This window comes from Trichosurus vulpecula, chromosome 9 (assembly GCF_011100635.1).
Source record: "Trichosurus vulpecula isolate mTriVul1 chromosome 9, mTriVul1.pri, whole genome shotgun sequence".
Classification (NCBI taxonomy): Eukaryota; Metazoa; Chordata; class Mammalia; order Diprotodontia; family Phalangeridae; genus Trichosurus; species Trichosurus vulpecula.
This window is the reverse complement of record NC_050581.1, coordinates 74,746,997-74,771,071: the sequence shown is the minus strand read 5'-3', so window position 1 is coordinate 74,771,071 and position 24,075 is coordinate 74,746,997. Positions and strand designations below refer to the sequence as shown.

At 44.2% G+C, this 24,075-nt stretch overlaps 1 protein-coding gene across 1 annotated transcript in view; it reads right to left on the bottom strand.

Moving 5' to 3' along the window:
* The window catches only part of CACNA1H (calcium voltage-gated channel subunit alpha1 H), a 416,322-nt gene that overhangs the window by 10,525 nt on the left and 381,722 nt on the right, over positions 1–24,075 (bottom strand). The window contains exons 27-33 of the mRNA XM_036737928.1: positions 17,520–17,629; positions 15,780–15,913; positions 14,606–14,676; positions 11,793–11,871; positions 7,621–7,742; positions 6,289–6,630; positions 5,626–5,803 (exon numbers count right to left, since the gene is read on the bottom strand). Of these exons, the coding sequence (XP_036593823.1) occupies positions 5,626–5,803; positions 6,289–6,630; positions 7,621–7,742; positions 11,793–11,871; positions 14,606–14,676; positions 15,780–15,913; positions 17,520–17,629 (1,036 nt within the window). The remainder of the gene's footprint in view (positions 1–5,625; positions 5,804–6,288; positions 6,631–7,620; positions 7,743–11,792; positions 11,872–14,605; positions 14,677–15,779; positions 15,914–17,519; positions 17,630–24,075) is intronic.

Sequence of the window (24,075 nt, the reverse complement as noted above, 5' to 3'; positions counted from 1 at the left end):
GTTGGTTGTGAACTTCTACATTTTTCTTACTGTTCATCTTCCTTCCTTATAGCAAAACTCTATGGTATCTAGCTTGATGGATCTTTATATATGTATATAAGTCTTTATATATAGATAATTTAAATGTCTATGTGTGTGTGTGAGAGAGAGGGAGGGAGGGAGAGGGAGAGAGGGAGAGAGAGAGAGAGAGAGAGAGAGAGAGAGAGAGAGACAGACAGGAAGGGAGGGAAGGGGTGAGAGACAGAGAGAGAGACAGAGAGGGAGGGAGGGAGGGAGGGAGGGAGAATTTTCCCTCAATCTTTTCTTTTCAGTTTAAAACCCTTTTGATTAGATTTATAGAACTTAGAGTGAATACTTCTTTTAAACCAACTCTTATTATGTGTACTCCATTCTTGGTCAAGAGCCTCTCATTTCTATATTTTAATCCATAGTTCAGAGAACTAAATCCCATTCTCAGGCATCATCTTCTTAACCAATTCTTCACCTCTTATGAAGCCCTTGTCTTCGATTGGCAACAGGGATGAACATAGCACCTGTGCCCCTAGGTTTCAGTTTCTTACATAAGACTTCATAACCAGGAGCAATACTTTATTGATTCCCTCTGTGTCCAAGTGGATAACAGTCACCAGAAGTGGGTAGCAGTCATTACATCTGAAAGTCTGGGGAGGGGAGGGGTGGAGTTCTCTGTTGCGTTTCAGATATATACTCCAGGAGACAGCAGAAGTCTCTGTTATTACCGTTAGGTGCCTGCTATTCCTCATCAGGAAGTCTACAACCAATCCATCTCGTCCTCTCTTTTTCCTCTGACTTTTACAGATGCTTTCCTACTCGATCACCAGCACTCAGGGAGCCATATGGTCATCCCTTGGAGGAAAAGCATCTGCTTCCTCCTCAGAGGGTTCAGTTTCCTTCAGTTTGTATCATACCCATTATTTTTATTGTTGTTGTTTGGTTGTTTCAGTTGTTTCTGACTCTTCCTGACCCCATTTGGGTTTTTCCTGGCAAAAATGCTGGAGTGGTTTGCCATTTCCTTCGCCAACTTATTTTATAGATGAGGAAACTGAGGCAAACAGGGTTAAGTGACTTGCCCAGGGTCACACAGCTAGTAAGTGTCTAAGATCAGATTTGTACTTAGAAAGATGAGTCTTCCTGACTCCAGGGTCATCACCTAGCTGCCCAAAATAAAGAGAATAATCACCATTGCTTAATTTCTGGTGAGGTTTGAGGTTTGTAGAGCATCTTCCTCACAGTCTACCTGTAAAGTGAGTAAGAGTGTGTGTGTGTGTGTGTGTGTGTGTGTGTGTGTGTGTTTCAGCTGTATCCAACTCTCTGTGACCCCCTTTGGGGTTTTTTGACAAAGATACTGGAGCAGTTTGCCATTTCCTTCTCCAGCTCATTTACAGATGAGGAAACTGAGGCAAACAGGGCTAAGTGAATTGCCCAGGGTCAATAGCTAGTAAGTGTATGAAGCTGGATTTGGATTCATGAAGATGAGGCACTCTCCACTGCTATCAAGTTAGGTCAGCACCACCTCTGCAACTTTTAGAGAATTTCCTACAGCACTTAGAGGTTAAGTGACTTGCCCAGGATCATACAGCCTATATTTATGAGAGGCAGGACTTGAATCCAAGTCTTCCTGTTCTTTTTTTTAGGGGGGGGATGGCAAGGTAATTGGGGTTAAGTGACTTGCCCAAGGTCACACAGTTAGTAAGTGTGTTAAGTGTCTGAGGCTGGATTTGAACTCAGGTCCTCCTGACTCCAGGGCTCACTGCGCCACCTAGCTGCCCCTCTTTTTTTTTAAATAAAAAAGATAAAATTTAATAGGGATAAATGCATGTGTCATGCATATGAAATAAAAAAATCCCAATTTCCCAAGCATAAGAAGGAGAAGATATGCCTGCATAGAAGTTAATTCTGTCTGGCAAACCGAAGAGAAGCTAAATAGAGCAGTTCTGCTTTCTTTCAAGTCTATCATCACACACCTATCCTGATCAGCACTGCTATCTCTTGGCCCTCTTTTCCCCATTATAACCAAAGAAATAAACTCCCCTTTTTACCTAGAGATTTAGCTCAGTTCCCATGTTCTTTTGTCTTTTCTTCAATTATCTCCAGTGATGAGAACATCACTTTTGCTTCTGCCCAGGACACCATAAACCCAGAGGTGCTTTCTAGTCTCTTGCTGGATGTATTCCTCATTCCCACATAAAACACCCAAATTAGACAGTGGCCATTAGGTTTGTAAGTCATGCCCTGGAATCACACCTTAAGAAGAACTCTGACCCTTTGCATTGGTCGCTAGCAAGTCAAAATCTGGTTCCCTTCCCAGTGGCAAATCAGGCCTGCTTCCTGTGGCCACATGTTGCTGATATGAGGGGGGCACCTCCTAAAAATTCTGTGGTATCTCAGAAGCAGCTTTTCACTTGGAGGGTCCAGAACCACTTATGGAGAAAAGCCGCAAACCTATTATCTTGCTCCTGTAGCTCCGCGGTGCCTTTGCGCCTCCCCCCACCCTCCACTTCACCGTACGTCTTTTACTCACCAGTCTTTTGATGCTACAAAATATAACTGCATGCCTGGGACGACCCAAAAGGGAACACTGGAGGAATGTGACTATTTTGGGTGACTAGGAATTAACTGTCTTTGTTAAGGGGTTTCTTCCCAGAGGGACTGCCAGGTGCCCAAAATACTTAGAAACCGAGGAGATTCTCTCACTGGAGGAAGTATATTGAATGGCTTGTCCCAAGAGGCCGTGCATGGATGGTCACATGGGTGACAAGAGGTTAAATAGGAATGCTAGGAAAGTAAGAAGGGAGGGAGGATGGAAGATAGACACAGAGAAGAGAGAAGAGAAAAGAGGGAGGGGGGAGGGGAAGGGAGGAGAAGGAAGGGAGGAAGGGAGGGAGGAGGGAGAGAGAGAGAGAGAGAGAGAGAGAGATAGAGAGAGAGATAGAGAGAGAGAGAGAGAGAGAGAGAGAGAGAGAGAAAAAGAGAGAGAGAGAGCAAGAAAAGGAGGAGGAGGAGAAGGAGGAGGAGGAGGAGGAAAAGCACAGCATAAAGAGGGCCAGAGAGAACATAAGGTGTAAAGGAGGAGAGGCCGGTGACTGCCTTGTGAGCCAGAAGTGTCAAACACACAGCTTCTGAGGCAGATCAAAATATAATTGGGAAATACGTAACAAAATAAAGAATACAATAGAAAATACGCAATGTTAATATGTGGTTTTCTAAGTCAATATACAGCAGCAGGTCCTTATGTCCCCCTGAGTGGCCCTGTTTCCACTGGAGCTCAACGCCCCTGTCATAGGCTCCGTACCTCAAACAGCCTCCTGGAGAGCTTCCATCAGCAGTCAGTCCAGCAGTGCAGTCCTGACAACTGCATGGGCTGGGCTGTCTCAGTGAGACTACACCCAAAAGCCCTGCCACCCCCTCAGCCAATCAGGAATGGCCATGAATCCAGGTGTTCTCACACACTCCCACAGCTGCAGTCATTCGATGATGAAGTTGTGACTTCCCCTCTCATTTAGGGGGTTATCAACTAACAAGACACAGCTTATACACAAACAGCTGTCAGGAGCCTTTCCCCAGAGAACAGCCAGGTTCTCATGGTGCTTTGGAACCAGAGAGACTTGTTCACTGGGGTAATTGTACCTGGAGGGTATATACCTGTGTCCTCTCCTTGCTAGGCTGAGGATGTAAGGGAAGACTTGTGCGTTTGTGTACATGCATGCTGACATGTGGGGAAGATGTCAGAATCTGTATTATTGTGTTTCTCTCCCCCTGGCTTCAACAACCTCATAAAAGCAGGACACAGACAATGGACTCATGGCATGGATGTTGCAGGTCAATATTGGCTCCAGTCTTGCTGCTTCCATGGAAGTTCTTACCATTCTGGCTTGTGTGGCTGCCTGGAGCATGTGGCTTAGCCAAGCAGTTCCATAGGGCTATGTGGGTGTGCTATCTAGTGGGCCTCCTCTCTTCCACCAGAGACTTTGTTCCCTCAAGTTGCAGTCACATATTCGGCCTTTCCTAAAAACTCTTGCTCTTCCCTCCCATCACTGTCATCTCTTTCTCCCTTTCCAGTGTCTCCAGAGCTCCATTTGAACATTCCCCCTCAGAGACATCTCCATGATGTGTAATCATACACACTGTCCTGGGACAGGGAGTCCAGGACCCCCTCCTCACTGAGCATCGGCCACACCTGGCACACCCATACCCAATTACTTCCCTTGAGAGGAAAGAGAGGAGCCATAGTAATACATGCCTTAAGGTGTGCTGGTGCACCTGGAAGATCCTTCAGGCATGCTTACCCCAATGAGCAAGTCTCTCTGGTTCCAAAGCATTCAGAAAACTTGACTGTTATCTTGGAAGGAACCCTTGACAGCTTTCCATGAACAACCTGTGCCTTGAGTCATGTGATAGCCTCCTTAAACAAGAGAGGAGCCTTGACTTTGTAACAGTGCCGTTGGGGGGCAGTGTGTGAGAACCCCTGCACTCATGGCCGTTCCTGATTGACTGAGGGGGTGGCAGAACTTTTTCAATAGACCAATGGGCTCAGCCCAGAGCACAGCACCCTGGCTTTGCTGATCTAGCCTGCCCTGCTCTGGCCTTTCTGGTCTTGCTGGGCTGCCAAGCACAGATAGCCTGGGTTCAGCATCTCGCTTCCTTTAGTTGAGGCTTCACTGGAATCTGGAAGTGACTCCGTGTGATGCAGGAAGCTGTTGGGGAAGGTACCCTGAATACTCTGGCCCAGACATTGGCCTTCCTGTTGACCTTCTCTTCATCCCCATCCGTTCCCCCCAACTGCTGACAGGGCACAATGTGGGGTGATGTTATGGGATTCAGCAAACCCCCATATTTCACTGCCAAGGTATGGGATTCTGAGCTTGGGACCCTTCACCCTTGGGACATTTGGGACCCCATGTCCTCCAGAGTGTTGTATTCTTCTGGCTGTAGCAGGTCTTTTTCAGCATTGGCACAGCAGGTAAAGGGACTCCCATGTTCCTTATCACTGGGGAGGGTCCCATTCCCTCATGTGATGATGTTTATGGGTATGGTGAAAGGGCCCTGGGCCCCTGGGAGTTCAGAGACCTGAGATTCAGCTCTGCCACCGATTCCTTGTGTGATTTGGGCAGCCAACTTTCAATAGGCCTCAGATTCTCCTATAAACTGAGGATAACAACTCCTACCCTGTCTGCCTCCCTTCCAAGGCTATGGAGAAAAGGTGTGAAGATGCTTTTTAAACTGGAAAGCCCTGTGACTGGTAAGTGACTGGAGAACAGACTTGTGCCGTTTAATTCAGAGTAGGAGGAACCTTAAAGACAATCTAATATCATTTCTTCGTTTTTTTGCAAAGGGGAAACTGAAATCCAATGAAAGGATGGGACTTGATTTGTCTCACATTTACCAGAGCAAGGCCGACCTTCTCATGCCAAATGCATCTCTCTCTCCATCACTCCCCTCCGTCTTTCCTTTTCCTCTTGACGTGACAGACTTTGGGTCCATCCTTTCCCAGACTCCCGCCCCAACAAGGTCAATGACTAGTTTCATTGATCATGACCTTCTTGACCTACTGAGGGTGGTGCTCCTGCTGCTAGTGGGGTGGATGAGGGTCAGCTCCCTCTCCCATACCTGTTGGGGCTTTCGTTGGGTATGTCTCCATCTCCACCTCCTGCAGGGTATTTGGGGCTGTGGCTGGCACCACGGGCCGGAACATGTAGCTGTCATTGGGTAGGGAGTGCATTCTGGACACAGCCACTTTGTGCACCACAAGGAGGTTTTGAGACTCCCTGGAAGAGCCAGTGCCTTCCTGTAGAGACACAAGATAGTGGGCCTGAGTCATCTCAGGCCTTCATCCTGGGCCTCTCATATTCAGTTCTAAATTCTGGGTCTGGGCATGTGGAGCCCCATGTAGCCCCATGGCATTTTCCAAATATCCTGAGTCATATAGAACTGAACCTCACCAGAATCAGACCTAGCTCGGAGGCTATTGCAGGACATCTTAACTTTGTTGTGTGTTCTAGACCCCTTTGGCAGGAAGCCAATGGATTCATTTTCAGAATAATGTTTTTAAGTGCATAAACTAAAATATGTAGGATTGCAAAGGAAACCAATCATACTGAAATAAAGAAATAATTTTTTCTTTATCCAAGGTTACAGAGCCCAGGTGAAGAACACTTTGTCTACAGGGTTCAATACAAGGTTGCAGGGAAAGGCCCCCTGCCCAGAAATAAGTCTGGCTATGCTGATATGAGTAGGCAGGGAGCTGGCCCAGATGTGACCAGGTATGCTCACCAGGACTTGCTGCTTTGTAGACAGAGTGGATTCAGGGCTCCCAGCCTGGTGGCTCCCTACAGGTGGCCGGCTGTCTGGGCCAGGTGGGGGCCCTGGGCCTCGGGCCACAGCGGCAGGAGCTGTGCTGCTCTGTGCCATCTCCAGCTCAATCTCAGCATCCATCTCTGCATCCTCCCGGGCCTCCTTGTTGCTTTCCTCCAGGTGCTTCATCAGCACGGCCACCACCACGTTGACCAGCACGAACTGGGCAACCAGGACGAAGGTGACGAAGTAGACGGGTGAGATGATGGGCAGGTAACTCAGGCAGTGCTTGTCCTCACGGGCACACTCCCGCAGCGTGTCCTGACCACAGAGACAAGCCTGGGATGGCACCCGAGCCAACCTTTCCCTGCCCTGCAGGCCTGCTCTCTCAGGCCAGGCTGGGCTAGGTTAGAGGCAGGGACAGCATGGCTTCCATGAGCTCTAGATACCCATTTATCTTAGCAATTAATCAAGGATCCTGGGGAGCTAGGGCTACAGGATTAAACCACATAAATCCTGCCTCAGACTCACACTAAAAGCCCTCCATTCCCCGCTCTCCAAATAGCTATCCAAACTTATGATTCCCTCCTCCCTAATACCCAACCACCCTTTCATTCAGCTAAGCCAGGCTCCTCATTGTCCCCCTACATACACCAATGTTCGCTCCCCTCTCCTCCACTCGTGCTACTCCCTTTTCCTGGAATGTCCTCATTACCATCTCTTCACAGGCTACCCAAGCTATCAGGAGCTAACATTTCTCTAGCACCTTAAGGTTTGCAAAGTACTTTACGCATGCTATTTCATTCGATGGTCATACTGACTTGAAGAGGTAGAAGCTATTATTATCCCTGTTTTACAGATAAGAAAACTGAGGGTGAGAGTGACAGGATCACACAGCTAGTCATATCAGAGGCAGGATTCAAACTTAGATCTTCCTGACCTCAAATCTAGTATTTTATCTATTACATCCCCTAACTGCCTCAGAAAGCCTTCTCTGACCACTTGACCCTCCTCTGAAGTCCTTCTATACCTGGATCAAATATAGACTTCCATGTAAAACTTGTCTTGCCCTACTCCCTTTCTACTGCGAGCACTCAAAAGAAAGGGCTTGGGTCCTAGTCTATCTGCCTCCAGACTGTGGGCTTTCTGAGGGCAGGACCAGGCCTGGTCTTTGTCCCCTCCCTTCTTCCCCATGGAAGATTGGGTGAGTAGGGGATGGGGAGGGAGCAGGGCTTGGGGGAGCATAGGGAATTGGTCACTGTGCTGCTTGGGAGTGTTGTTTGTGGGCACTTCAGGGCCCCAGGGAGATACCTTCATGATTCCATTCCAGTTATCCCCCGTGGACACCCTGAAGAGGGTGAGGAAGGCCATGCCGAAGTTGGTGAAGGTGGCGTGTCTGCTCAGGCCCTCACACGGGTTGTCTTCACTGCAATCTAGGAAGCAAGAAGAGACCCACCAGCCCGGTCAGGCAGCCCAGGGCCCCTCTGGGAAGACAATCCTGACCACGTCGCTCCTGGCCTTTCTTTCCTGGGGGAAGGAAGAACCCTCCCAAACAGCTTCTTGTCCTTACCAATGAATACACACACTTGTGTTGGATAAACAAACAAGGGCTGGCATAGGGGAATTAAACTCAGGACAACTGGGTTCAAATCTCGACTCTTACTGCCACTATGAACAAGTTACTTAATGGTTTCCTCATCTGTAAAATGGGATGCTGATATTTAGGAGCGCAGTGTCAAAGAGTTAGCGTGTCAAGGAAGGGATTGTACACAGCACCATAGATCTAGAGGTGGAAGGAGCCTCAGAGGTCATCAAGTCCAGCCCTTTCATTTTTCAGATGAGGAAATGGAGGCATAGAGACTTGCCTAGGTTTGCACAGCTTGTAAACTTCTGAACTGGGATTTGAATCCGGGTCTCCTTTGCATTATTACTATGTATCTCACAAGATTTTTGGAAGGAGTTTCATAAATCTTTGTAAACCAAAAAATGCTAGAGAAATGTGTTATCGTTCTGTAGAGCCAAATCTGCTACCTGCCTGGTAGGACAGCCTCATACAACAAGGACATAGTTGCCTAAATCTTATGCACTCTGTGGCTGAGCACACAAGATTTGTTCAGTGAATGAATGAATAAGTCTGGTGACCTTGCACAGAAAGGCGAGACCAAAGACCTTGCCAAGGTAAACTGAGTCCTCGGATGCCTGGCCCTGGCATCTGGCTATTGGCAGCTCTTGATACAGTGAATCTTGTCCTACACACCACCCCTGGACTTTGTATTGGGGATGGGATAGGAGACTTTGTGACCAATGGCAACCTTTGGAGCCCCAAACCCAAGGAGAGTTCCATAGCCCAGTGCTGCTTCTCTAGGGACCCCGGGACACCTAAACCTCAGTCTTCCATCCTCAATAATGGGCTTAGAATTTGCAGCTCCTCTCCCACTCTGGTAGCCTGAGGGAAGTTGGTACCCTCATATGAACCTCACAGGTCCAAACTGGGCTCCAACTGTTTCTAGCTTCCTAATAACGAACTGGGGATCTGACTCCCAGATATTTCCCTACATCCATTTTGGTTCTGTTTCATGTCTCCAGCTTCTCATGGTTCACTATGTTTTCTCCCTTCCCTGTGAAGTCAGACATGCTGTGGGTCCTCCAAATCCCCTTTCTCTTGAGTTCTCCACTGAGTAATGGCCACAGTTTACCCTACTTCCTTTCCCAGTCTGTGCCCAGTGTGATACCCCTCAAGGCTCTTTCCCATATACCATCTAATCAGATCCTCATAAAACCCCCTTGAGGGAGGCAGGGCAGGGCAAGGAAAGATATCTCCATTTTGCAGATGAGAACACTGAGGCCCAGATAATTGATGTGACTTTTAAGGTCAGGCAGTGAGTTCCCAGTCCAGGGCTCTCTCTTATATGGTTCACTGCTGCTTTCGAAATGCAAATTAGCACTGGGTGGATAGATATGTTCACCAAAAATATATCATAGGATTTAGAGCTAGAAGAGATAGTGTGGCTCCTTGGGTCCAACCAGCCCCTTCATTCTATAGGAGAGGAGACTGGGGTCCAGAGAAGAGAAGAGATTTGCCAAGGTCACAGAGCTCCTAAGTAGCTGGTAGGGTTCAAACCAAGGTCCTCTCACCCCAAATTCAGTGCTTTTTCCGTTAGACATATTAATAGAGGGCCACCTGTAATTGGTGTCTGGATTTGAATCATTTTCTGGTCATGGAATTGCTTCTGTTTTATGTAATGTGGGGGATGGGGAAGCACCTCAGGTATGCTTCTTCAGTGCATGTGGGTCTGGGCAGGGTAAGGATCAGGGATGAAGACACCTAGTTGACATGGAGAAGTCTGCTCACTTTTTTGACAAGACATTTCAAAGACTGTTGGAAATTATGCTAATGATTGTTCAGGCCAATGTAAAAGAAAGGGCTTTGGATTTAGCATTCAAAGACCTGGGCTTAAGTCCTACATCCTTATTGATCATGTCCATGAGCATATAGACAATTTCTGTCTATAAAATGAAGGTACAAATACTTATATTCTTTGTAAGCTATATAGTGCTATAGAGAAGTATGACTTTTATGGGCCCTCACAGCAGGATGCTTCGAGGGAGGCTTCCTGATTAGTTTTGTGGAGCCAATCTAGCCAGTTTTCAATTATCCAGAGCACTAACACGGATAATCCAAAAGACAATGATCTATTTAATTTAAGGTATATGTAATGTGATTCCTTTCTGGTACCAGATTTTTCTTCCCAGCTATTTTTGCCTCTGGCTTCTATAATGATGTGTTTGCCTTCACTTATCCCATACTCAATGGAGGTGGGGACAGAGGGCTCTGGTCATTCTGGAGAGTCCTCCCAGGAGCTGGGGACTTCTCCCTTTGATAATATGGGCAGCGGCGGCAGTGGTTCCCCCAGCCCCTACCAATAGGAAGTGTGATCTTGTTTTAAGAGCCCCTTTCTAAAGAACCAAGGTACTAGGGTCCTAGACCTGGCTCAGCTACCACCTGGCTGTGTGACCTTGAGAAAATCACTTTTTCCTAGCCTCAGTTTCTCTACCTGTATGATAAGGATTTTCCTCTTGTCTGCTCAGGTTGCTCAGGCTGCTCAGGTAAGGTGCTGGATGGGAATTAGCCCCAAGAGGCATGAAGAAAAAGCATGATGACCCCTGCCATGAACTTTGGAAGCAACATGCTAGGGGCCCAACTGAAGGGGCCTTGTCTGAGGGGCAGAAAGATCAGGGTCCCTTTCCTTATTTGGTCGATAACCAGATAATGATGTGTGGCCAGGAAACTCCCCAAGGCCAAGGGAAGGAGGAAGTCAGCTGCTGATGGATGGGGCCAGAGGACATAGGGAGGAGAGCCAGCTTCTGCCTAAGCCCAGGCTAGCTCAGGGCTGCTGGGGGCATGCTTTGAGATTTAAGGATTAACTTAATGGTGGAATTCCCTGGGGGACTATGCAGATGTGTGTGCATGTGGCAGCAACACATATGTGTGCTTGTGCACGCATATACTCACGAGCATGTAGGTGCGTCTATATGTGGATGCTTGCGTGTGTCTGCCCCTGACAGTTGAAGCATGCATGTGCATGCGTGTGCTGATGTAGCTGCATCATGTTCATTCATATCCATCTGTATGAAGCCAAGTGCCCTGATTGTATATTGACACTGAAGTAGGATGGAGTGATAAAAAGGGTACTGGGTTTGGCATCAGAGAATCAGAATTCATCTCCCAGCCCTGCTACTTAAAACCCATAGGACCCTGGTGATTCAGTGCATAGACTGTTGGGCCTCAGACCCAGAAAGTCCTGAGTCTCAAGCCTTCCTCAGATGCTTACTCGCTGTTTAAGCTTGGGCAATCTGTTTCCTCTTCTGTAAAATGAGGATAATAATGCCCCACTCCCCACAGTATAGGGATCAATTGAGATAACATTTGTGAAGCTCTTTACAAACTTACAAACACCATAGAAACGCTAGCTGGGCCTCTGTTTCTTCATCTGTAAAATTGGGGTGTTGGATGACTAGATGATCTCTGCTACATTCTTGGAAGATGAGGGATGAACAACCACAGGAGTTATGATAGAAACACTGGATGCGAAACCTAACTCTTCTCCTGTGATTCTGGCAAAGTCCCCTCCTCTTTCTGGGCGTCAGTATCCCCAAAAGTAAAGTAAAGGGGATTAAATTAGATTGTGGTATCATAGACATATAAATTTGGGGTTATGGATCTTCGATGATCTTTAAGCTCCAAAACCTATGCGTGTGTATGCCAGAGATAGTAGGAAAGAGAAGGGAAGATTAGAAATAAGGAGCAAGGCCATAGTCCATTCCATCTTCTGAGTCCAAATGTCCCCCTTCACCCACAGTAAAAAAAGGGCATGAGGGTGAGGGAAGGAACTCTGGGCCCTGGGGGGATGGGATCTAACAACAGAGAGTAGAGGTGCCAGGATGCTGGCTTCAGAAGACACTGACCCTTGGCTATTACTTACCCAGCTTTCCAAACAACTCCACTCCCAGGGCAGCATAGATAAAAAACAGGAGCATGAAAAGCAGGCCAAGGTTCCCTACCTACATGAGAAGAAAGTAGAACAGGGGTCAGGCAGGCCGGCATCATGCCCGGGTGTTACCCATGCACAGCCTCATCACACGCCGCACCACGCTTCCTGTGTGCACCACAGCCCACCCAGGGGCCTGCAGGCTCAGGACGGCAGCAATCACCCACGGGTGTCATCCACACACAGACTGGCCATATCCCACATGCTATCTGCTTCCTACCCCTTGTCACACACCACAGACCAGGGGCCCACGGTGGCAAGGCAGCCTGGTGTAATGCCTGGGCCTCCTCCCTCCATAGGCTCACCACATACCATGTGCCATGCATACTTCACAGAGCCAGGACCCGCAGCATCAGATGTGCTGGCATTGCCCATGGCGGTCATCCATGCACAGGCTCGTCACATACCAAGCTCAAAGACAGCCTTCAAGGCTCAACTCCTCCAGGAAGCCTCCACTGAGCCCCTGTGTCCTATATTCTCCCTCCATTAATTACCCTGTTTTTACTTATGGTTACATATTGTATCCCTCAGTAAAATGTGTGTTTTTTGAGGGCTAGACTGTTTTTGTTTTTGCTTCGGGGCTAGCATAGTGACTTGCATAGAATAGACCCCAAGTAGTTTATTAAATTGAATTGAATCCATGGGTATATCCTTAACTAGTTTATCCATGACAGATCCATTCAGAAAGGATCTATTACCATGCATCTCCTATCTCCTTCTTCAGTGACTGCCCTGCTCGTCACTCCCATCACTGCCTTGTGCCCACAGACAGGCAGAGAGGCCACATGACTGTGGGACCATGGACCACCACCCTCATAGTGGTATCTAAAGCCCATGCATAACCAAGTATGGGCATTTAAGCCGTAGAATCCCATGGCTTAAGGGTCAGAAAGGACTCCCAAGGTATCTTACCCAACCCGCACCTAAACAAGAACACTCTACTGAAGAACCATAGGGTCATGGATTTAGAGTTGAAAGGGAACTTATGGATCAGGAATTCTTAACCTGGGCTCCGTGAAGGGATTTTTAGGAGATCCATGAATTTGAATGGGAAAAAAATACATCTTTATTTTCACTAAACTTTAATCAAAATTTAGCGTTTCCTTAAATTATGAATTAAGAAAAAAATTATGAGAAGAGGTCTATTGGCAAAGGAACACAAAAAGTCAAAAAACCCTGTGGGCCCCCAGATTCTATCCCCTCCAGTTGTGGTTTGTCCTTCATTCTCGAAGAGGACCACGATGTCAGGAAGAGGATGACATGACTTGCAATTGAATTGGATTTGAATGAGGGAGGGCTGTGCAAAGTCACCAGCCTCACTTTCTCCTCCAGAGCCAGGTGGGTCCAGTGGCCAGATGTAGATCAGGATGACTGGAGATGGCCCAGGGTGCAGTGAGAGACCTTGGCCTTTTTGAATTAAGGTCTTTCCAAGTTCTCACTTTGAGTGAGGCAACACCCATTCAGTGAATAGGCCTGTTTAAGAAGTGAGTTACAGGATGGCCTCTTTAATACAAAAAAAAAATCAAACTGGGAGGGAAAGACGCTCAGGGTTGCTGGTCAAAAGAGAAACAACTACTATTTACATTCACTCTGAGCCAGGAGGGCCCAAAAAATAACTATTAAGTGGTGCAATCTGCGGTGTTCTCCCCTTCCTCTAAATTACTGCTCTAACTGTCTCTACAACACATTTCTTAGCTCTTAGCCTGGAGTCTTAGGACATCTTTTCCATTGTTAATTGCTCTGTGCAAATCTCCCTTCTCCAATCAGAATGTGATTTCCTGAGTGGTCCTTCTTTTTCAGCCCCAAACTGTGAGCTCCTCAATCTAAAGCATGGACCAGGTCAACTCTTCCAGGGAGACAGAAAGAGTTAAAAGACTTGAATTCAAATCTTAGTGTTTTTCTAATAATGTTACATGAAAGCCCATTAATATCACTGGGCTTTAGTTGCTTCATCTGTAAAACGAGAGGGTTGGTCTAGATAAGAGCTTCTTAACTTTTGGTGTGTGTCATGGACCCTTTGAAGTCTGGTGAAGTCTACGGACTCATTAGTATAATTAAGAAAATAATTGAAGGTTAGAAATGAGTGAAAATAAAGATGTAATATTTTTCCTCCCTAAATTCACAGAATCCCTAAAATGGGTAAGAACTCCCAGCCTAGATTATCTGTAAGGTCCTTTCTAGCTCTAAAGCCAGGTTCCTAAGAATCCCGGTCTGTCTCTCACACAGCAAAACCAGGCACAGGGTTGACATGTGAGAGGATTAGTAAATGCTTATTGAATGAATGCTTTACATAGGTGGACAAATGGATGATCCTAGTAGGTGGCTCAGGAAAAATTGCCAGGGAATAGGGAGATTGGAGCTTCTGAGTGGCACCTGGGGTCAGAGCAGTGTATCCTAGATCCTGAAGACTGAGAAGGGACTGGACCATCTTCAACAGATAGGACCCTACCCTAGCTCTAGAGATCTCCCTCAGTCACCCATTCTAGTGTCATGGCATTTCTTCTGTGAATCTAACCTAAATCTGGGATGTTCAGTGTAGGTTGGCTGCCTTAGGCCCATGTCCTTTGGAGGGCAACATCTCTGACTCTGTCAGAGACAAGAGACCATGAGGCAGCTATCCTTGACCTTCTCATCTCCCCATCCCATTACCCCTTCACAACTTTTCCCACAGCTCCAAGTTACAGCCAGGCACCTGGCCTGAGGGAAGAGAGTTGCCAAAGGCATAGAGACAGAGTCCTAGGACCTACCTGGGGCAACGCCTGAACCACGGTGTCCAGTAGGGCCCGCATCCCAGTGGCCATTTTCAGTAGCTTCAGTACTAGGAGGGAAGCCAGAGGTAGAGCACAGATTTACAGAGTAGGAAGTTAGCCAACCTTGGGAAATCTGGGCCAGTCCGGGGGCTGAAGGAAGGGGAGGCAGAATGGTGGGCTGGGAAGAATGTTGAGTTTAGTCAGCAGCCCTGGGTTTTAGTCCTGATTCCGTTGCTAATTCACTGTGTGGATTACTTAAGCTCCTCAGACTTTGTTCATTGGGATCATGGGGATGATAATACCTATTCAACTGATGGGGTTGTTGGCAGTGGGAGAAACAAGATAATTTAGGAAAGAGAGGAAGGAAAAGAGTCCTGTCCAAGGCATCCAGAATCCTGGGTTTTAATCTCAGTTCTAATACTGATTTGGTTCATGACCTTGAGTGTGTCATTTTTTTCTTAGCCTCAGTTTCTCTATTCATAAAGTGAAAAAAAATGGTGCTCTATGTCCTTCACATTTGTAACCTCCTTGAGGACTGTAAGAGCCACAAATACAAGGGCTGTGTTTTATGGAAACCAGGAGTGGGGAAGCTGCAGCCTCGAGGCCACATGTGGCCTTCTAGGTCCTCAAGTGCAGCCTTTTGACTGAATCCAAGTTTTATAGAACAAATCCTTTTATTAAGGGGATTTGTTCTGTGAAGTTTGGATTCAGTCAAAGGGCTGCACTTGAGGACCTAGAGGGTCACATGTGGCCTTGAGGCTGCAGGTTCCCCACCCCTGATCTAAACTCTGAGCCTTCCCCAAGGCCTAGCACACAGGGTCTTTACGAGTGTTGAATGAATGAACGAATCCAACTATTCTCTCATTTGATCCTAACAGTATCCTCCATATTATATAGAGGAAACTGGTAGCCTAAGAAGGGAAGTGACCCAAGGTCACACAGTTTGTGAATAAATAGAATATTAATCCAGGTCCCCTTTCTAGCGAGTCTCCTGAAACATTCTGCCTTTGCTAACCTAGAATGGGCTTGTTAAGAGAACTCTTCTCTCTCCTCCGCCAACTCCGGCACTTTCCCCCATTCCAACCTCTTTCCCACCTCGCATTAGATGCCAGCTCAGTTGTGGCAGGCTGCCTGGTGGCAGACAACATTCTGGGCCCCAGGCATAGCCTACCTCGAGCAATGCGGAGTACACGCATGATTCGGATGATGGTAGGGTTAATGGGCAAGGCTGCATTCATCTCAATTTCCTCCAGGGTAATGCCCATGATGGAGAGAAGCACTATGGCCAAGTCGAGCTGATTCCACCTGAGCAAAGGAGCACCTGGGGTTCATTGAGGCCCCTAACCCTCCCTTCCTCTCCTAATCTATCTCTTTCCTTTTCCCAGGGGAAATTAGGTTCTAGGAATGCTTAACCATTGGAATTGGCAACTTCCAGACTTCATCTCACGTCCCCCAAACCCTTTTGGAAGTATATGGAGAGAAGCTCAAAGTTTTGGTGTTCGAAAGATCTTTGTTTTGTAGAAGGAGAAACCGAGACCCAGCGAAGAAAAATGACTTTCCCAAGGTCATCCAGGGATTTGGGGTAGAGATGGGACTTGAAATTTGGTCTCTAGACTCTCAGGCCAGAGTTCTTCCCACTGTATCACAGCATAGGATCTGGCCCTACTAGGGCAATCAAATGCCTTTCCATGAAGTCACTGGCTCTCATAATTTTTACCACATTGTTTCCTGTTCAAGGACTCACTGCCTATAGAATAAAGTCCATACCCCTCCCCTTTTATACTTTAGCTAGGCTGGCCTCCTCACTATTTCACCATCTCCTCTCCTTCTTTCCTCCACCCTCATCCTTGTCTCCTTCCTTTCCCCAGCCCCCCATACAAACATACACCCACCTATTCTCATTCCTATTTCTGAGCCTTCCTTCAGCCTGTTACTCCACTTGGAATGCCTTTCCCTCTTCTTTCATCCTATCAAAATCCTACATTTCATGTAGAGACCAGCTCCTTTGGGAAGCTATCTCTGACCACCAGCAGTCACAGTGATCTCTCCCAGCTCAGATCTCCTGCTAACACTTATGGGTCCTGTTCAGTTGAGGTTTTCTGGATATAAGCCTTGTCTTCCCTCAGTCTGTGGCTTTACTCTCAGCAGTTGTGGCCTGGACTTCCTCTACCTCTCACCAGAAGCCTGTGAGTTCCCTGAAGGCAAGCCTTGGGTCTGTTTCTCCTCTGTTTCCCCCACTGATCAATTAATCAAATAGTAAGCATCTGTTAGGTTTTTACTGCATATGGAGCACTGTGCTAAGCCCTGGGAATATGAAGAAAGGCAAAAATAATCTTTGTCTTCAAGGGCAGCATGGTGAAGTGGGTGGACTTAGGGAGACCTGAGTTTGAAACCTGTCTCAGACACTTATTCCCTTTTTGACCTTGGATAAGACACTTTTGCATTAGACAGAAACTCTTAAGACTCAGTTTCATCTTCTACAAAATGAGGGGCTTGGATTGATCTCTAAGATTCCTTCCAACTCCAAATCTCTGATTCTCGGAACTTACATTCTAGGAGGGAGAGGAAACTTGTAAATGAATGAGCACATAAAAGGTACATACAGGGTAGTGGGCTAGTAACTTTAGAGGGGGAAGCTCTGGATGCTGGGGGCATCAGAAAGACTTGGTGGTCCATTACTTATCCAGTTCCCTATACCAGCCCTGTTTAGAGAAGTCAAAGTAATGACTATACTCCAGAGTCCATTTTTCCAGAACTGCAGTTATGAAAATGTTTGTTTTTAACCTTCTCTCCTTTCTTCCCTATCCCATCCCCACTTTGGGCAATTATCTCTTTTCCTTCTTCAGTCTGGGCTCCCTTCATCCCCACCCTCTTTCCCTTCATCCCCACCTTCTTTCCCTTCACCACCCACCTGTCCTTGAAGAATCGACGGAACCCAAAGGCCACCAGTTTCAACATAGCCTCGAAGACGAAGACGATGGTAAAGACATAGTTGCAGTACTTCAGGGCTTCATCCAGGGACTGAAAAGAAGCTCAGTGGTTAGTTCAGCTCCCTTGACAAAATGAGACACTAGTGATACTTAGGGGTCATCTCAGGCCTCTTCTGGCATTCATTTCTCAGGGCTGTATAGAGGGGATTCCTGCTCACTAGAAGGTTGAACTAGATGACCTCTAAAATCCCTTCTTAGGGATCTGAGACACAATTCCATGATTTAGTCCAGCTCATTTTACTGAAGAGGAAACCCACTCACAGAGAAATGATTTGCCCAACATCCCACAGTGAGTGGGGGAGAAGCAGAGCAAGGGCTGGGCCCCGTTTGGTTTTACTTTACTTTGTTTTCCTGTACATGGCTCTTACAAAGTTATAGGACCCCATAGCCCTCTCCTCCTATGGCCAGATGCCATTACAGGTACAAAGTGGGCCTTTTCTTTTTATTAGAAATTTTTGTTTTTACACAGCTGGTAAACATAAGAAAACCACAAAACATACTTCCTGAAAACATAAACAATGTAACACAGAGGGCAGTTTTTTCCCAACAGGAGATGGACTCAATGGAAGGGGGAGGGATTTGATCTTACAGTTCTTGAGTCATGATCTTATGGTCCTTTATCACTTCACCCAAGTACCCCTATATTTCACTTATTTACTATGTGCTAAAAGGGTAGAAGAAGGCTGTGTACTTTAACGAGACAGTACCAAGTTATACATTACACTTAACCAATGCATTGTAGTAATGTGCTCTTTAATGGTTGAAGCCAATGTGTATATGGTTATTCTGGTTCTGCTTTCTTCCCTTTGAATCACTTCATACATATCTTCTCATACGTCCTTGGATCCTTCTTATTTTTCATTATTACAGGGAAATGACATTCCACTACCTTCATACTCCACATTCATATTCAATTATTTCCTCATCTTGGGCATAGTCTGTTTCCAACCTTTGCTATTACATATAGTGCTACTATAAATATTGTTTGTATTGATGGGTCTTTTCTTCTTATTTATAGCTTCCTTGAAGTATATACCTAGTAGTTACATCATTGGATCACACAATAGGAGTAATTTTGTTATCTTTATTTTATAATTCTATGTCAGTTTCCATAAGGGTGGGAACAATTCATGGTTCTCCCAACAGTAAATTAGCATTCCTTTTCCCCCCACAACTTCACCAATACTGACATTTTTCATCTCTTAATATCTTTGCCAATTTGCCAAGTATAAAGTGACAACTCAGAGTTGTTTTAATTTGCATTTTCCGTGCATATTAATAATTTTGAATAATTTCCCAGATGGTGGTTGATTATGTTTCTTCTTTTGAAAATTGCTTATTTATGCCCACTTATATATTGAAGGATGGCTCTTAATCTTATAGATTTGTGTAAACTCCTTGAAGATTATAGATGTCAGACTTAGTTTGTTGATAGCTTATTTTTATTTCCCTTCCATTTCTCAATACATCCCTTTTTTCCTAGGCACACACCCCTTGATACGAGGAATGGAAAAGCGAGATACAAAAATAGCTCAGTAAAACCGACCATCAAATCAGCCAAGTTGGATGTTCTATGCCAGGTTCTATATTTACATTCCTCCAACTTCTGCAAAGGAATAAGGGAGGTAGATTCTCATCTCTCTTCTTTGTGGCCTAGATTAGCCATTCAAATTTTTCACCATTCAATTTTGATTTCCCTTTACACTGTTATAGTCATTGTATATATTGGTTCCCTGGTTGCTTCACTTTATATCAGTTCATATAAATCTTCCCATGCTTCTTGATATTTATCATATTCACCATTTCCAAAATCACAGTAATATTCCATTACATTCATGTACCATAATTTGTTTATCCATTTTCCCAATTGATGGGTGTTTACTTTGTTTCCAGTTCTTTATACTACAAAAAATAGAAGTGTTAGATTTTTAAAAATTAAATATAATACAATGATTTCCCACATCCCATATCTTTTCTTCTGGCAGCAATGATTAATTGTGAAAATTTTATTTTAAATGTTTTTATATAATAAAACAGGTATAAATCAATCATCAAACATTGATTAAACACTTACTACATGCCAGACTCTGATCTATGTCTTGTGTACACAAAGAAAGACAACAGAAGTTCCTGCCATGAAGGAGCTTACAATGGGAGAGACATATAAAGGAATAGGTACATATGAGACACATACAGAATGGGTAAAAAGAATTCTTAGAGGGAAATATTTTGTTTTTTATAATTTCTTTTCTATTTTGCTAATCAAGAACTTTTTAGTTTCCTTATTTATGAATTAGGGATAATAATAGCACCTACCTTGTAGGATCAATTGAGTTATTTGTAGAAAGCACTTAGCACAGTGCCTAGAATGTAGTAGACGTTATAGAATGTTTATTCTCTTCTTTTCCTTTCCCCTTCAATGCTTTCACAGCTCCAGCTAGGGTCTTGCAAGCTTTCAGTGCTCCCAAAGTGCTATGACCCAAGGGTCTGCCCTCCTGGTCTGAGTTCTACAAGTTCCTGACCCAGGTTTGGATCTCTTAACTTGTTTCTAGTTGGGAGTTTCAGCAGACTGCTGCTGGACTCCACCACTATTAGCCCATTGGGATGTTCTGTAGGTTCAGAATAACTGAATTGATGTCTCCCTTTTCATGTCAGATGCTGAGCTTTGTTCCTGGGATCAGAGCCAAACAACTACCATTTACTTTTTGAACTTATTCCTGGCTCAGTACACAGCTAGAACCAAAGCTCATGACTGCTTCTCTCTGCCCTGGATCTGTGACATAGAACTGGGTACTGGGTAACAGAACTGCCAGAAGCAATTCATTCCCATATCCAGTGCTTGTACAGGGAATCTCCTGGGATCTCCTGGTGTAATGCTTCTTGCTCTGGTGCCCAGTCCCAACCCTCTCTCAGTCATTGGGTGCACTGACACACAAAATCCTCAGAAACCCCTTCCTCATTGTCTGTAGATTCTGCTGTCCATCTCCCTAAGCTTCCCTGAGCTGGAAAAATGACTCACTGTAATTCTTTTCTTGGCTTTTCTGAACAGAATTGCTTCAGTGTCCTCCCTCCCTCCTGCCTTTCCTTTTTTCCCCATACTTCCCTTCTTCCTTCCTCCTTTTCCCCCCTCCTTCCTTCCTTCCTTCCTCCCTTCCCTTATTCTTCCCTCTTATTTTCAATTCTAAATTATGTGTCTTCCCCTTTTCCTCATCCCCCCTGCCCCCGTCCACTGAGAAGTCATGAAAAACTAAACCCATTACAAATACATACATACATATACATACATATGTGTGTGTGTGTGTGTGTGTATAATCACGTGCTTTGGGGGTGCTAGATCTTTGTTGATAAGGAGTGTCAGGCAAGTGGCACTTTAATGCTTTCTCTCACTCTGCCATCTTGACTCTACCCCCAAAGCAGGTGATTCTGGACAGAGATTCAGCCCTTTGCTGAAATCTTTAGCCCTAGCACCTGTGTAAGAGTAAAATCCTGGTGTAGAGAAAGGGTCTTTGCCCATGGCTTCCTCTCAGAACCATGTATATGAAGGAAGTTGAGTCCCAGGTAATATCAGGAGGAACAGCAATTGATTGAACTGTATCCATTCATGAATGTGTTAGAAATTGTTTTTCATTACCTTTTGTTTACTTCTATTCAGATGAAATCTTTTACTGTTATTCATTGCCTAGGTCTTTTGAGCATGGTAAACTACTGAATACCTCAATCTGAATTAATTTAGGAAGTTTCTAGTTTTTGGGCTGGAGAGTGGCAGCTGAGCCAAGGTAGATAAATTACCGTTCTGCATCCTCACGACTTGAACCTAAGTCTGCAGAGGATCTATAGAGTAGAGGTACCTAATGAGCTATGCTTTACTATGAATAAGAAGATCTTTTTTGGCAAATTCCTTTCTTTGTTATTGAAAATAATTTATGTATTAGTGGAGATTATTTTTTAAATAACTAATATAATTCATTTACAATTCCATCTGGTCCTGTATTTTTTCCCCATTGAATTTTATTTATAGCGTGCTCATTTTCTCTTTTTGAGATATAGAGGTTTCAGTTCTCAATTTCTCTTTCATCAGTCTGGATATTTTATATTATAGGTATTCATCCATGTCATTAAAATGCTCAGTTCTGCTTACATGGAATTGGATATAGTGGTTTCTGATTATCTCCTTTGTTGTATCTCCATTTACTATGATATTCCACCTTATCATTTCTTTTTTTATTTAGGGGAGACCAGATTAGCAAACAATTCATCAGTTTTATTGGTATTTTAAAAAATACACCTCTTTGGTTTGTTAAAATCAGTTGAATTTCCATTTGAGGTTTAATTTTCAAAATATCCTCCTTCAAGGTATTTTTTTGGGGAGACTATTAATTTGTTGGGTTTCTAATAAACAAACGCTCAGTTCATTAGTTCTCCCTTTTGTTAATGTAGGTGTTCAGGAATAAAAACTGCCTCTAATGACTGCTTTTGCTGCACCCCAGAAATAATGGTATGTTGTTACTGTTATCACTCACTTTGATGTAATATTTATCGTTTTTTCACATTTATTGATTAACTCAATATTTAGAATATTGTTTTTAGTCTCTGTATCTTTAGGTCTCTATCTCTCATTCATGTTTCGTTTATTGCTTACTATTTTTACTGGGTTGCAGTCTGGAAGAAATATTTAAAGTTTCTGCCTTTATTCACTTTATTTCATATTTTTTCTTGTTTATTTAGGAGGGCTTTAGAACACGATAAGTTTTTGTGAAAGTAGCATGATTGCTCCCCAAATGAGCACACTGAAAATCATATTTAATGATTTCCATATAGGCTTTTCAATTCAGTTTTTCTAACATTCTCCCTAATTCTGATATTTTTTCTTATTTAACTTTGTTAGATTTATCAAGTTCTTAAATTGTTAACATTTTCATGTTAACTGGGTTAATTATTTTCACATTTATCATCAATGCCTTACTATCTGCATCTTTTGCATTTTAGTTAGCTTTTCCCTTAAATACTTAGTTACCATGTCATTCAGTGCAAACATATTTATCATTATTAGTAGTAGTAATAACATTTGTATACTGCATTAAGGTTTACAAAGCACTTTACATTTTACATTCTATCATTTGATCCTAACAGTCCTGTGATGTAGGTGGTATGTTTAGCTTACCTTACAGATGAAGCAACTGAGACTGAGAGAGGCTAAGTGACTTGTCAAAGATCACACAATAAGTGTAAACAATAAGGGCAAGATCTGAACTCAAGTCTTCCTAACTCCAAGTTCAGAACTCTATTTGACATGCCAATTAGCCATATTGATGCTGTTTTATAGTATGTTGTGACTTTAAGCATAATGTGGTTTTGTTGTTTGTTTCTTTTCAAGTTATCTATTTTAGCTTTGTTTTTTTTTCTGAAATTATGACTGCAACTCCTGATTTTTTTATTCAACTGATCTATATATATCTATATCTATATCTACAGATGTGTACATATATTATTTAAGAAGCCCTATGTCTTTGGTGTGTTTTCTGTTAGCAATATATTGTTGAGCTGCGTTTTCAAATCTAGTCTTCAATCCTTTCATTTCATGGGCAAACTAGATCCATTTACATTCAAGCTTATGATTATTGAGTTTTCTTTCCATAGTATCTTGTTATAGTGCACTTAATGTGGTTCTCTCTAAATCTCCTTTTTTCTAAGCAGGCAGTGATAATTCTCCTAAGTGACTTACCCAAATGATAAGATGACTACTGCTACTTTCACTGGGAATAGGACCCAACCCTAATCAAGGTAGAACATAACTTGTTTTGTGAATACTATTCGGTTGAATACTAGCCCTGATGCATACACACACACACACACACACACACACACACACTCCCCTTCCATACCAAATGCATCTCCCAGAACTCTGTTTTGACTGATTGAAAAAATAACCCCCCAAATTTTTCATTTACCCCTTCATTTGAGACAAGACTCTGGCTTATTAATCACCTTTTCCTTACACTATCTTTTATTTCTTCATTGGTTTGTTCTTCAACTGTGGTAGCAAACCATAACTACCAAAATGTGAACAGAACTTTATCCTAGGGTGCCCACCTCTGAGAAACTTCATTTTATCATTCTAATATGTTGGAATCTTTTCAAGTCTTTACTTTGCCCTATAATGTGTTAGTTTCATGCCATCTTGAAATCTGACAAACATGCCACCTATGCCTTCATTGAAGTCATTGATAAGACTACTGAATAGCATAGAGCCAAAGCCAGACGAGGGAATACAAATCCTTATTACAGCAACCACTGTCCCTGTGGTCTTCTGTCAGCCTGTGCACCATGCTGCCCTTCTCTGGGCCTCCATTTTTTCATTTATAAAATAAACAGGTTGGCCTAGGTGATCCATTTTTAAGACCTCTTCCCTCTCTTCAGCCAGTCCTCCCAAATCTTATTTTTCTAGCCAGACAGTGGGAATTCTCCTAAGGGATCTAC